Source organism: Chiloscyllium plagiosum, chromosome 12 (assembly GCF_004010195.1).
Source record: "Chiloscyllium plagiosum isolate BGI_BamShark_2017 chromosome 12, ASM401019v2, whole genome shotgun sequence".
NCBI classification, from domain to species: domain Eukaryota; kingdom Metazoa; phylum Chordata; class Chondrichthyes; order Orectolobiformes; family Hemiscylliidae; genus Chiloscyllium; species Chiloscyllium plagiosum.
In genome coordinates, this window is record NC_057721.1 from 7,308,428 (window position 1) to 7,324,260 (window position 15,833).

Consider the following 15,833-nt stretch of genomic DNA (forward strand, 5'->3'; position numbering starts at 1 on the left):
AATACAAATATCTCAGCAACAGGCCAGCAATCATTTCCCTCGCTTCCCACAAAGTTCTAGGGTACAACTGATCAGGCCTTGGGGATTTATGCACTTCTTTGCATTTCAAGACATCCAGCATTTCCTCCTCTGTAATATGGACATTTTTCAAGATGTCACCATCTATTTCTCTACATTCTGTATCTTCCATGTCCTTTTCCACAGTAAACACTGCAAAATACTCGTTTAGAATCTCCCTCATCTCCTGCAACTCCACACAAAGGCCGCTTTACTGATCTTTAAGGGGCCCTATTCTCTCCCTAGTTACCCTTTTATTCTTAATGTATTTGTAAAAACCTTTTGGATTCTCCTTAATTCTATTGGCCAAAGCTATCTCATGTCCCTTTTTGCCCTCCTGATTTCCCCCTTAAGTATACTCCGACTGCTTTTACACTCTTCTGAGGATTCACTCGATATATCCTGTCCATACCTGATATATGCTTCCTCCTTTTTCTGAACCAAACCCTCAATTTCTTTAATCATCCTGCATTCCCTATACCTACCAGCCTTTCCTTTCACCCCAACAGGAATATACTTTCTCTGGACTCTCGTTACCCCATTTCTGAAGGCTTCCCATTTTCCAGCTGTCCTTTTACCTGCAAACATCTGACCCCAATCCACTGACTCATTAGTTTGTTTAAAGGTTAACTCTGTGGACAATTAAAGCCATTTCAGACACCAGGCATTTGGTGTGATTGGCCTCGTAACAAAATATGTGATATCTGCCAAAACAAGTTTTATTGGGTCTATTTAATTTGTTGTAGGGTGAACAATGGTCTATTTGAAAGCAAAGGGCACTGTGTGGTCTGAACAAAAGATATTGGTATAGGAACATATTGGAATTATTTTACAAATTTGGAAAAAAACTAGCTCAACTCATTTAATGGTTTAATTGATGAAGATGCTCTAATCCTAGAGTCTGTGATCAATGTCTGGTGGGGTAAATATAAAATTTTCCCCAAATAGCTAAAAGAAAAGCTAGGGTAACACAATGCTTTGTTTAGTGTTTAATTCTGAAGACATAAGGCTATGTCTTCTCAGTTTATATCAGTATTTTCTTACAGTTTGAACCAAGGGAACTTCTTCACCTTTCCAGGATTGATACCCCTGATAATGAAGTGTAATTTTAGTTCAAAATAGGAACTATGATTCCTGAATATTTATTCTAATACATTTTTATTCATTATGAACTTCTTACACTAACCACAAAGGGTGACTCTGAGCTATATATTTATGAAGATCATTAGTCATATGCCTGAGTGGTTCTAGACCATAAAGTTTGCCTGAACATGTAAGCCATTAATGGCTCTAAAAAGCTGAATTCTGTTCTTCAAAAATTTTTTTGAGAAATGCAGACTATTATAAAGTACCAATAAGGAAATTTAAAAATATGTATTGAGAATATTCGTGGTGCAGCATTCCCCTAATAAATGATAGTGAGGCTGAAAATTGTCGCACAGACAATTCCTGTACTAACGGTCCACATTGTGATCCTACAGGTCTGGGATGAGTATCTTCAAAATTGGACATTAACTGAAGTCCTTGCATGTTTTTCTAATAAATTATTGAATAGCAATCAGAAGGCGGAACATATTCGTCATTTTCACCATCTCTGGCCCAGAAATGCTAAGACCAATTGTAGTATTACTGCCACACTGGTTTAGATACATACAAGCCTCAAACATTACTGATCTGTGAATCATTTCCAACCATATGAGATGTTTACCAGTTGATCCATTAGGAAACTCAGTATGTAGAATTAATATCCAAATGAGAGTTTAAATGAGCTGTGATGCTTTTATACTTTACCAAACTGACTTTGCAATAATTTACTTTAGGCATAAAAGTACTTGCAGGATAGCAAATGTGTTACACAACGCAGTTCCTCAAAGACAGTACCATATGCGATTTTACTAGTCGCAATATCCAGAGAGTAGAGAGTAAATACTATGATACCAAAAGCTTTTATTTGATCCGATCCCCTGATAGAACAATGTACTAAAGGAGAACCTATAGATCATTTGGTCATTTTGATAGCTGAGATATCAATCTCTCAATTCTTACTGTATGTCAGTAATAGTATTGCTTCTAGCCAGTATTTGTCATGGAGCTATTACATGGATTATCTAAGTGCTGGAATTTAGGATTCTGGGTTTATGTTTTTTTAATGTTTGTACATGGACATAAGCATTACTGGCAAGGCCAGCACGAATTGCGCATCTCAAATTGCTGTTAAGAGAAAATGAGGGGATCTTGGCGGTGTAGAAATTAAGTAATTTAGTTCATGGTAATAACTTCTTGCTTGTGCACTGTTGAATTCATGTTATCTTTTTGTTTGCATACTATTTGCTTGTGCTATGCTTCTTAGCTTGTATATGAACTGTGTGTGAAACTGGTGGCCTGACAACTGAGTCTGAAGGTTGAATTGCCAATCCTTAATTTAACAAATCTGGACATGCAAAGTCTTAGTTACACCTTTCACCATTAGCAAACATTTTACATGTTGAAATATGTTTGAAGCTAGCCTTTTTGTATCATAGCACCTCAAACATTTTGAACTACCTACCACACTGTGTACCACACTGTATTTTCAACAATTACTTCTGATCTGAAGGGCGATTGAACCATGATCTGCAAGTATTTGACTAAATGTTAAATTTGATTAGGGACTAGCAAAACAACATTAACGTCAATGCCTCTAAGTTGAAAACTTCCAGCAATGTACAAAATCACATTATAATAAAAGTTTTCAAATAACACACTTGATCTTCTCCAGGTTTACCTGCTTTTTACAAACATTATGCATAGCATATGACATGTATCCTTTGCTAAAGTGCTGCAATCTAAAACTAGCAGCAAGATGGATACTGTCACTATATCAAGCAGCATCCTTCCCCTTTTTTTTTTGCGGAATAGTTTGGTTTGATACAATCGAGAAAGCCAAAGAATTATCCTTCCTCATGCACTGAAAACAAGAAAAGTTTGTTGGGTCTTTCTTATGGAACTGTGCAGTAAAATAATCTGACCTAAATAGTTTTCTCCTCCCCAGAATTCCCAGAATTCAGCTTTCAATCTTGGTAAGCTTAGATGTAGATACCTGGCTTTCTTGCTCAAGTTGGTACACAGACATTGCTAAGAAGAGCTAATAATTGACAAAAGAGCCAATGGAAAGTTTTTTGCTCAATGAGTTAGGATCTAGAATGTAGTATCTCAAAAGGTGCGGGAACAGATTTAGCTGTAACTTCCAAGAAGGGTTCACCTAAATCCTTGGAAAGAGAGAATTTATAAGGTTATAGAGGAGGATGTGGAGGGGAACGGATCCAATGAGTAAATCTTTCATCTAGCCTGCACGTGGGGTGAATGCCTTCCATTTGCACTATTATTCAATTTGACAAATTGCAAATCCTGTTTCTGTTCTTTTTAATAATCTTAATTTAGCCTCAGTTCAGTTTGATTACTTAAGATTACTACTACTTTTGCTTAATGCAGTCCTCTAAACAACACATTCTTTCCTTGATTATCCAGATGATAAAACTATTATATAATACAGATTAGTATAATAAATTCTGAATGCAGTTTCTGTACTGCATTGTGAGCATTTTTATTCTTCAGAAGTGATGATTGTTACACCAGGGTCTATATGTTCTACAGCTTTTTCATGTTTGCTCTTCCACTACTGGTGGTCAAAGCTTTGTCTGCTAATTTGCCTCTGAGGTGGATATCCAGTGGCCTACTTTTATTGAAGAGCAACTTAAGGTTTGTTTTACAGATCTGTTTCATTTATCCTGCTTACTGACAATACTGGAACAATTGGAATCAGCAGTTGATTCTGACTAGCATTTGTGTTTATGTAATTATATAGAACTCCATATAGATGCTAATTACAGAAAAACTGGTTTAAAAAAAGATCTGATATTTCTCTTTGACATATACAAAAAGTCCATGAACTCTATGTGATCACTTGGAAGAGCTAAAAGGTGGTGTTCATTCAGACATATCACCATTCAGAATAAGAATTATTAGCTTGGTTCATTTACTTGCATTTCACTCTGAATCCTAAAATTTTGGGTTGAAATCCCATTCCAGGATCTGAGCACTTACACTCTTAAACACAACCAAGATTATCACTGGGGAAATACGACATTGCTACAGGTGCTATTTTATTCAGATGAAAAGTTAAATTGCAGCCCTGTCTGTTCAGGTTGGCATGAAAGACCTTATTGCAACTGGAAGGAATGCTAACATCCTTCCCTCACCTACAGCATCTGAAGTAGGTTGACTATTTATTCATCTCATTTGTTTTTTGTGGTTCATGCTATGCACAAATTGGCTGATGGTATCTATTTAATTAGAACTGTACTCCAGAGGTGATGCATGAGTTTGCAGTCCTGTACAATATCTTGATGTTGTGTTATGACGATATATAAATGCGAGGCAAAAGTGAGGACTGCAGATGCTGGAAACCAGAGTTTAGATGAGAATGGTGCTGGAAAGACACAGCATCCGAGGAGCAGGAAAATCGATGTTTCGGGCAAAAGCCCTTCATCATATATAAATGCAAGTTTGTTCTACATTTCCTTGAGAAGATGATGCAACTTGAAATATTTGTCAAGCCAGACTTCTTCCCCAGACCCTATTCCAGTGCATACCCAGAAAAAGCAAGGGCTCTACTTGAGTAGTTAAGAGTCTTGCTCAACAAGAAAAACAAATCAGCAATTATACAAAATTAAAATAAAGCCTTGCAAGAAGGTAAAGGACAGTAGGGATATCCTGGACTAGAGGAGGTACAAAAGGATTTAAACATTTTGTGGCAAGAGCCATGAAAAGGAAGTATGAGAAAAAGCTTACATCAAGGATAATACTTTTAAAACATCTATTCAGAGAAAGTAGGTGATAGAGTAATGTTTCACCACAGCAAGTGTGAATCCTGCTTGCATATCTGCAAACATATATTTTCAGGCAGCCATCATTGAATGGCAAGCAAGAGAGAGAACCTGGCTGATTTTCTTTGACTTTTCTGATAGTGTTGTATTCATTCATTTCTCAGGAAAGCACAGCTTTGGTAGACTCTTACACTGGATCAGTATTACACTGGATTAGTGCATTTATCCAGTGATTTATCAATGAAAGATTACATATGTTTTCTTGATATATCTATGTCTTCCACAACACACATTGACAAAATAATTATCCCATATAACAGCATGTTCTACCAAATATTTGTTAGACTGTCACAACAAATAAGTCCAAAAATGAGGTAAACAGGTGTCCAACACACCTTCAAAGCTATCTATCAAAGCAAATTAATTCAAAACCACTTAGACCATAACATCATAAGAAAGAGGAGCAGAATTAGGCCATTTGGCCCATTGAATTTGCTCTACCATTCAATCATGGTTGATATGATTCTCAATTCCATTCTGCCTTCTCCCCATGACCCTCGATCCCCTTACCAATTAAGGACATATCTATCTGCGTCTTAAATACACTCAATGACTTGGCCTCCACAGCCTGCTGCAGCAAAGCGCTCTACAGATTTGCCATCCTCTATTGGAAGACATTCCTCCTTATCTCAGTTCTAAAGATTGTCCCTTCCTCTGAAGGGACATAGTCTCTCCTATCCACTCCAGATCCATCTTCTCCATATCCACTCTATCTAGGCCTCTAAGTATTCTGAAAGTTTCAATGACATCCGTATCCCTATACTTCTAAACTTTGTGGAGTACAGACTCAGAGTGTGCAACCAGTCGTCATCTGACAAGCTCTTCATCCTGAGATTATTCTTATAAACCACCTCTGGACCCCCTTCAAGGTCAGGACATCCTTCTTTAGATGTAGAGCCCAAAGCTGCTCACAATATTCCAAATATGGTCTGACCAGAGTCTTATACAGCCTTCACAGTACATCTCTGCTTTTGTTTTCTGGCCATTTTGAAATGAATGCTAACATTGCATTTGCCTCCCTCACTGCCAACTGAATCTACATGTTAACTTTGAGTGTCCTGAACTAAGACTCCCAAGTCCTTTGTGCAATGGATTTCCAAAACCTTTCCCCCTGAGAAAATAGTCTACGACTCTATTCCTACCATAGTGGAAACCTCATATTTTCCCACATAGTATTACATCTGCCACTTATTTGCCTGCTCTCCTAGCCTGCCAAAGCCCTTCTGCAGCCTCCCTACTTTTTCAACTCTTACCTGTTCCTCCACCTATCTTTTTGTCAGCTCAGTTCCTTCATCCAGATCATCAATGTATAAGGTGAACAGTTATGGTCACAACACTGACCCCTACAGAATTTCACTAGTTCCTGGGTGCCATCCTCAAAAAGACCCTTTTAACCCGTACTTTGTTTTGTGCCTGTCAGCCAATCCTCTATTCATGCCAGTACCGTGCCAGTAACACCATAGGTTCTCACTAGCAGCCTTCTGTACAGTATCTTGTCAAAGACCTTCTGGAAATCTAATTAGATCATGTCCACTGGCTGTCCTTTGTCTAACTTGGTTGTTGCCTCCTCAAAGAATTCTGATAGATATGTTAGGCAGAACTGCGCTGACAAAACTTCCCTGTTTTACTGTGCACCTCCAAGTACTCCACAACCTCATTCTTAATAATTGACTCTAAACTTACCAATGACAGAGGTCAGGCGAACTGTCCCAAAGTTTCCTGTCTTCTGCTTCCCTCCCCTCTTAAAGAGGGATGTTATCTCAACCATTTTTCAGCCGTCTGGCATGCTCCCTTACTCCAGTGATTCCTGAAAGATACCACTATCAATGCCTCTACAATTTCCTCCGCTATCTCCTTCAGAACTCTGGGGTATAGTCCATCTGGCCCAGGTGGTTTATCCACCTTTCAGATTCTGCAGCATTTTCCTTAGTGAAGGCCACTACACTCACCTGTGCCCCTCACTCTCTTGAAGTTCTGGCATGTTGCTGGTGTCTTCCGTTGTGAAATGTGATGCAAAATACTTCTATCATTTTTTTAATCCTCATTCCTACTTTTCCAGCTTCATTTTTCTGTTGGTTCAATTCCACTCTTTTCTCTGTCTTACCTTTTTGATATCTGAAAAATACTCTTGCAATCTTCCTTTGTATTACTAGCCAGCTTGGTCTCCTATTCATCCCTCTGCCCCCTCATTACTTTTTTAAGCTATCCTCTGGTTTTTAAAAGCTTCCCCAACCCTCTGACTTCACGGCAATCTTCACCAGATTGTATGCTTTTTCTTTTGCTTTTATGCTGTCCCTAACTTCCCTTGATAGCCATGGTTGACTCATCCTTTCTTAGTATGCTTCTTCTTTCTCGTCCTTCAATTTCTGCTGTGCCTCCTGAATTATCCATTGCTGCTGCACTATCTTCCCTGCTCGGCTCCCCTTGCAATCAACTTTAACCAGCTTCTCCCTCATGCCTTTGTAATTACCTTTATTCGATTGTAATACGGTTACATCTGTGTCTCCCTCTCAAACTGCATTGCATCCTGGAGTTCCTTCACTTTTAAGCTTCCTAATCAAGTCTGTCTCATCACACATCACTAAATCCAGAATTGCTGTTCCCAAGCAGGCTCTACGACAAGCTGGTCCAAAAAAATCATCCTCTAGACATTCCACGGGTTCCACTGAGATCAGCTACCAAGCTCATCTGAGAGGGCACAAGGCGGCTGAGAGATAAATGGGAGGGGTGTGGAGCTGGAGGGAAGGTAGCTTGGAAGGGGATAGGTGGGAAGGGAGATGGACAGGTAGGATGGTGCCGGGTTGGATCTGGAATAAGGTGGGGGGAGGAGAGAGGAGGTGTTCATGAACCTTCCAGCCTGACCTCAAGTTCACCTGGACCTTCCTGGACCCCTCCATCACCATTTTTGGCGACCGACTAAACACAAATCTACTTCAAACCCACCGACTCCCACAGCTACCTGGACTACACCTCCTCCCACACCCACTCTTGTAAAACCACTATCCCTTACTCCTAATTCCTCTGCCTCTGCTGCATCTGCTCCCAGAAGGACCAGTTCCACTCCAGAACATCCCACATGGCCTCCTACTTCAAGGACCGCAATTTCCCCTCCCACATGGTGAACAATGCCCTCGGTGCATCTTCTTTACTTCCCGTACCTTCGCCCTTGTATCCCCACTCCTCCAACTGCAACAAGGATAGATCCCACATGGTCCTCACCTTCCATCCCACCAATCTTCAGATACAATGCATCATTCTCCACCATTTCTGCCACCTACAGTCAGACCCCACCACGAGAGATATATTTCCCTTCCCACCTGTATCAGCATTCCGCAGAGACCATTCCCTCCATGACTCGCTTGTTAGGTCCACACTCCCCACCAACCCATCCTCCACTCCCAGCACCTTCCCTTGCCACTGCAAGAGGTGTAAAGATCTGCATCCACACCTCCCCCCTCATCCTTTCACATCCAGGAGGGATTTTCCTGCACATCCAAACACCTCATCTACTGTTGAAGAGTATGCTGCTGGAAAAGCCCAGCCAGTCAGGCAGCATCCAAGGAGCAGGAGAATCAATGTTTCGGGCATAAGCCCTTCATCAGGAATGAGGCTTGTGACCCAAGACAGCTAAGAGAGAAATGGGAGGGGAATGGGGTTTGGGGGAAGATAGCTGGGAATGCAATACGTAGATGAAGGTGATAGGTCGGAGAGGAGGGTGGAGCATATAGGTGAGAAGGAAGATCGAAAGTTAGGATAGTTCAAGAGGGCGGTGCCGAGTTTGAAAGTTGGATCTGGGATAAGGTGGGGGTGGGGGGGGAGGAAAAATGAGGAAACTGGTGAAATCTACATTGATCCTGTGTGGTTGGAGCGTTCCAAGGCGGAAGATGAGCCGGTCTTCCTCCAGGCGTCAGGTGGTTAGGGTTTGGTGATGGAAGGCACCTAGGATTTGCATGTCCCTGGCAGAGTAGGAGTGGGAGTTAGTGTTTGGCCAAAAGGTGGTGAGGTTATTTCGTGCATGTGTCCCAGAGATGTTCTCTGAAACGTTCAGCAAGTTGGACCCTCCAACTACATGGGATCAATGTGAATTTCACTAGTTTCCTCATTTCCCCTCCTCGCACCTTATCCCAGATCCAATCTTCCAACTCTGCACTGCTCTCTTGAAGTGTCCTAACTATCCATCTTCATTCCCACCTACCCCTCCACCCTCCTCTCCAACCTATCATCATCACCCCCATCTTCATTCACCTATTGCATTACCAGCTATCTCTCTAATACCCCCCCCCCCCTCCCCAAGCCTCACCCCCTCCCATTTATCTTTCAGCCCCCTTGGCCACAAACTTCATTCCTGATGAAGTGTTTATGTGCGAAACATCAATTCTCCTGCTCCTCAGATGCTGCCTGACCGGTTGTGCTTTTCCAGCACCTCACTCTTCAATTCTGATCTCCAGCATCTGCAGTCCTCACTTTCTCTTAGTCGATTATGACCTCATTTACTTTATCTGTTGCTCCCGATTTGGTCTCCTGTACACTGGCGAGACAGGACGCCAACTTGCGGAACAGTTCGAGAACATCTCCGGGTCACAAGCACTCAAGAACCCCACTGCCTTCTGGCTGACCACTTAACTCCCCCTCACACTCTGCCAAGGACATGGGCTGCCTCCACCACCAAATCCAAGTCACCCAACGCCTGGAACAGGAACGCCCCATCTTCTGACCTGGGGCCTTCCAACCACACAGCATCAATGTAAAGTTTTACCAGTTTCCTCGTCTCCCCTTCCCCCACCTTATCATAAATCCAACCCTCCAACTCAGCATCACTCTCTTGAACGGTCCTACCTATCCATTTTCCTTCCCAGCTATCTGCTCCGACCTATCACCATCACCTCTCACTTTCATCTCCATATTGCCTTCCAAGTTACCTTCCCTCCAGCTTGCCCCCTCCCATGTATCTCTCAGCACATTTATCTCCACCTCGCCCCCCCCCAAATTCTTGATGAAGGGCTTATGCCCAAAATGTCGACTCTCCTGCTCCTCTGATGCTGCCAGACCTGCTGTGTATTTCCAGCGCCACACTTTTTGACTCTGATCTCCAGCATCCCCAGTCCTCATACCAACCTTATTTTCCTAGTCATCCTGCATATTCAAGTCCCCCATGATTATTAGTTACAGTGACTTTCTTAGATGCCTTTTCTATCTCCTGATGTATTTTTTCTCCACATCCTGACTACTGTACAAACTCCCATCAGATCTTCTGTTACAGTTCCTTACATCTACCCACACAGATTCTATATCTTCTGACTCTATATCACTTATTGAGTTTCATTTCTTACTAATAAGGTGGTAATCCTGCACCCTCTCCTCACGCATTTGTATTTTTGATAGGACGTGTATCCTTGGATACTTAGTAATCAACTTTGATCCCCTTGCAGCCACATCTGCCATACCCACATAGTACCTGTCAATTTCAATCTACACACAAGCTCATTTACCTTCTGTTGTACATTGTACGCATTTAAGTACAACATTCTCAGTCTAGCCATGACTGTTCCTCATGATCATAGTTGTCCCCTTTTCTGCTGTGTGTGAAGTTCCTGACTCTTTCCATACTCAATGTCCTATTACGTTCTGAAAACTTTAATAAGCTCTCCCCCTCCTTTTAACTTTTTCCCTAATTTTCCATGTAACCGAACCCAAGCCCCACTATTGAGTTTAAAGCCCTAGTTATATGATTTGCCAGGACTCCCAATGCCACCTCATATGAACAAGGAACAGAAGCGAGCCAGTCAGTTCTGAAGCCTGCTCCACCATCTAATTAGATATTGACTGATCTGCATAGGACTTCAAATCTAACTTCCCATTTACCGTTCACAACTTTCAACCCCTTGCCTCCCAAGAATCTATCCAACTCTGTCTTAAAATACTCAAACACTTTCATTCCACTACCTTTTTAGTAGAGAATTCCAAAGAAACTTAATCCTCACAGAAATAATTTCTCCTAATTTCTGTTTTAAATGAAACCTCCTTATTTTCAAACAATGACACCTGATATTTCTTTGTAAGAGAAAATCTTTCTCCACATCTACCTTGTTCAGACCCCTCAATATCTTGTGTCTCAGTCAAGTTACCTCTTAAGCTTCTAAACTCCAAAATACAGGCCAAACCTATCCAATCTTCCATTGTTCAGGTCTCACAATAACCTCAACTTTGATCCCCTTGCAGCCACATCTGCCATACCCACATAATACCTGTCAACCCTTTCTTTGTAACTTGCTCTGCCCTACAACCTCCAAACTACATTGTTTAGATTCTGGCCCTTGTTGAACCCCTCCCTTTTTCATCCCCAACATAGACAGCAGTACCTTCAGCCATGAGCTCTGGTATTTCTTCCCTAAAATCCCGTCCTGCTTTAAAATGTCTTTTTTTAGACCAAAGGAAGTTTTTTTTTAAAAAGTAGTTTAAAGAATCACTTAAATTGTTTTTAAATAGAATTTAATCCAATTGTATTTCAGGGCATAAGTATCAATTAAGATTATGTAAAACATGTTTTATTTTCTCTGAAATTATTCTGTCATCTGACTAATTTGGAATGAGAGACAATTTAGAATTGTAAGATCTATTGGTCATGAAAGTGAAAACAGTGTTTCCTCTGCAGTAAACGGAGTCTGACTCAGTTTTAACAAGGTTCTTGGTGTGTCTATAACTTGGTTAAATGTTGGACCATTTTCCAAGATGCGTTTAACTTCCTGCAGAGGTAGATATGCACAAAATTGCTGTTTTTGTCACTGGAAGATGAGTGTGCTACAACTGATTTACATTTGGGCTGATATGCACCTTCAAGAGGGAAGTTTTTTTTGTATTGTCATTATAAAGATGGTTGATTCTGGGGTGCAAATTGATAGAAAATGCTATTACTTCAATCCTTCTAAATGAAAATTTATTTTTGACGTGTGTATAAACATCTTTGATTAGCTGCATTGTTCATAAAGTCAGAGCTGGACAGCATGGAAACATCCTTCGGTTCAACTTGTCCATGCTGACCAATTAACTAAATTAATGTTTCAAAAAATTAATTTGGATGGTTTCTTCTCAGTTGTACAGTACTTCCATTTGAAAGTAAAGCAAGCAACCTCGCATATTCTAGTCTCTTGGTGTCACAGCCAGAGCTAAAGATTGTAACTTGATTTAATTATACATGTTCACAGACACGCACTAAAATGGCCAAATGTTAGATTTATTTTAAACAAATACAAATGTTTAAAAATATAAAAATTCTTTAGAACATATTAATATACATTTCAATGTCCTGCATAGTAAAAACAATGCCTAGTGGCTATAGGTTCCTTTTGTACCACTGACAAACTCGCTACATTGATATAACCAATGTTTGTTAATTACCTACTTCATTATATGAAACTTGAGTATAAAAATTAAAGAATGCGTTTAAGTGAGTAGTGATTATGCATGAAAAGGAACTGTTCCTTTCGTTTTCCCCGGCCCCCTCCCCCAGTAGTAATGTGCAATATCCCTGGTTTGTTAAAGAGAACGTTGCTTTTCAGTTATATAACAGTACTGTACTCCCATTTGGAAACAGGGCGATAGAACCATTTTCTACAGCCAATTGGTGATAATTAATGTTGATTTTATTATTATAAAACTATATGCTTAACACGACAGCGACTGTGTGGTTAGCACTGCTGCCTCACAGCGCCTGAATTCAGCCTCGGGCGACTGTCTGCGTGGATCTTGCACATTCTCGCCGTGTCTGCGTGAGATTCCTCCCACAATCATAAAGATGTGCAGGATAAGTGAAATTGGCTATGCTAAATTACCCCATAGTGTTCAGGGGTGGGTAGGTTAGATGCATTAGTCAGGGGTAAATGTAGAGTAATAGGGTTGGGGAATGGGTCTGGGTGTGGACTCATTGGGCCGAAAGGCCTGTGTCCACACTGTATGGATTCTGTGATTCTACCAGATATCGACATTTATAATTGGTTCAGAATTTATTTGGTGACAAAAACCTGCCACAGAGATCTTAAACAGTCGACTCTGAATTGAGCATTTTGGATTTTAGTGTTCTTACGGTACTATTGAGGAAGTTGGTAGAGTGCGAAGCCTCAAAGTCCGAGTCCAGCCGTAGTGACTTGGACTTTCGCTTGATGGAATTCTTAAAGGTTTCTGAAGTGAAGTAATACACAATTGGGTCAAAACAACAGTTGGATACGGCAAAGCATAGCGTAATGGGGTACATTGCTTTAACTACGGTCACTACAGAGCAGTTTCCCACTGTTCCAGTCCTTACCAGTGAATACATCACCAGAGTTACATTGTAGGGCACGAAGCAGGTGATGAAAATGAGGAAATGGACCACAATCATGCGGAGAACTTTTTTCTTGTTTAACTTGCTTCGGCAAAGAGTAATGGGTTGTTTTAAAGTCTTAAGCACCATTGAGAAACAGAAGATGTTCAACAGCAGAGGAATAAAGAAGCCCACGATCTCAATGAATATGACAATCTTCGACAGAAAGTGTTTCCAAGCCTGGCTGGAGAAGTTCTCGAAGCAGGTCTTGGTTTGATTGGCTGTGTTGTTGGTGGTTTGCAAAAAGGTTGCTGGCACGCTTCCGGTGAGCACTGTCACCCACACGGCCACACACACAATGATGGCGTTTCGTTTCGATCTCAGCATCCTTGACCGAAAAGGGTGAACGATAGCCAGGAACCGATCCACGCTGATGCAGGTCAGGAAGAGGATGCTCCCATACATATTGGTGAGAAACAGCGTTCCCGAAACCTTGCACAGCAAATCCCCAAAAGGCCAGTCTCTTGTTACATAATAAAAAATCCGAAAGGGCAGCGTGAAAACAAACAGCAGGTCTGACACTGCCAGGTTGGTCATGTAGGTTATCGTTTCGTTTCGGAGTTGTAAGGAACACCTCAAGACGTACAGAGCCACACAATTTGACACGAGGCCAATTAGAAACACCAAACTGTACACACTACTGTACAACGTATACTTGAAGGAGTCGTTAGGGTTACATGTAAAGTTTGGTTCTGCCATGCTGAGGACTGCTCCCGCTATAGCTATGCTTCCGTTTGGTTCACTGGTAGGACATTTCCCCTAGGTTAGATTGACGGTGGACTTGCACCTTGTTACACAATGGTGTGAAATGGCTTCTTTCCTTTTATCTTTAAGGCGAACGTTGGTTTATTGTACAGAGTGAACATTGGGCTGTTCATTCAACATCGGTTTCGTTTGGCTACCGGTTAAAGCCATTTCTGACGAGTTAATCTGTTTTGCCAAAAGTCCGGATTTTAAACCTGTTTTTAAAAGAGCATTGATGTGACTGACTCCGGTTGTGCAACTCCACAGTAGGAATTCCGTTCTTGGGAATCTGAAGTCTAGTTGTGTAGACAAAGCTAAATCCAGCCTTCCTGAGTTGTTTAATACGTACGGTAAGATCGTTGCTCACTGTCTTGCAAGAATATTCGACTAAAGCTGGTAAGAATCGTATTCCACTTCCTGTAACAAGATTCTTAGCAATAAATTTGAAGCAGTCACACCTTTCTACTGCCTGTTAGACAGGCTTTTCAACTGCCAATAGTGCCCGCATGAAATAACTGAATTCAGATAATGTATCTCAACCTCGTGAACATTGTTCTTCCCTGGGTTTCCACCCAGCCAATGCTATTGGTTGAATCAGGCATGCAAATACATTATGTCATAGGAACATGATTAGAATTGGACGAAAACGAACAGGATCAACCCATTTTTCTTGGCTGCGCAATGTAGAGTGCGGACCGGATACCTTCAGGGCCAGCAAATACTTAACTGCACGGATCCCCAATTTGTTAACTATTTAAGTGCTGAATATTTTTATCTTAATAAGGTTTGATGTGGTTATCTTAATTCAGATATAAGCAGCTTGCAGGTACTTGTACACCAGCTTTAAATTTGTTTAATGGTAGAACGTGGGCGTTGCTGACTGGTCAGTATTTGTGACACTTGAGAAGGTGGCCGTGAGCTGTCTCCTTGACCCGCTGCATGTACTGTTGGTAGACTCGTAAGTCAGTTAGGAAAGGAATTCCAGAATTTTGATCATGACAAGGAAGAAACAGTGGTACATTTACAAGTCAAGATGGTGAGTGGCTTGAAGGGGAACTTGCAGGTTGTGATGTTCCCACTTTGAACGTATATAGAACAGTAAAGTACAGTACAAGCTCTTCAGCCCTCGATGTTGCGCCGACCTTTTATCCTACTCTTAAGATCAAACTAACCTACATACCCGTCATTTTACGATCATCCATTTGCCTATTCAAGAGTCGCTTAAATGTTCCTAATGTCTCTGACTCTACTACCACTGCTGGCAGTGCGTTCCACATACCCACCACTCTCTATCTAAAGCACTTATCACTGACATCTCCCCTAAACGTTCCTCTAATCACCTTAAAATAATGCCCTGGGAAAATGTCTCCAGCTGTCCACTCCATCTATGCCTCTCATTGCCTTGTACACCTCTATCAAGTCACCTCTCATCCTTCTTCACTCCAGTAAGAAATACCCTGGCTATCTCAACCTTCATAAGACATAGTTAAAAATCACACAACACCAGGTTATAGTCCAACAGGTTTAATTGGAAGCACACTAGCTTCCGGAGCGACGCTCCTTCATCAGGTGCTAGTGGAGTGTTCGATCGTAACACAGAATTTATAGCAAAAATTTACAGTGTGATGTAACTGAAATTATACATTGAAACATTGATTGTCTGTTAAGCCTTTCATCTGTTAGAATACAGTGATAGTTTCATTTCTTTCATGTGTAAATCACAAAACTTTTTATTTTAAAGTTGCATTCTC

The 15,833-nt window shown here is 41.1% G+C and overlaps 2 protein-coding genes across 4 annotated transcripts in view; one reads left to right on the top strand and one right to left on the bottom strand.

Moving 5' to 3' along the window:
* Positions 1-15,833, top strand: part of rb1 (retinoblastoma 1) — a 197,177-nt gene that overhangs the window by 109,597 nt on the left and 71,747 nt on the right. The gene's annotated exons all lie outside the window — the stretch shown is intronic.
* LOC122554943 (lysophosphatidic acid receptor 6-like) lies at positions 12,875-14,619 on the bottom strand. The gene has a single exon (XM_043700388.1). It carries the CDS (start codon positions 14,035-14,037, stop codon positions 13,015-13,017), a length of 1,023 nt encoding a protein of 340 aa, XP_043556323.1. The 5' UTR covers positions 14,038-14,619; the 3' UTR covers positions 12,875-13,014.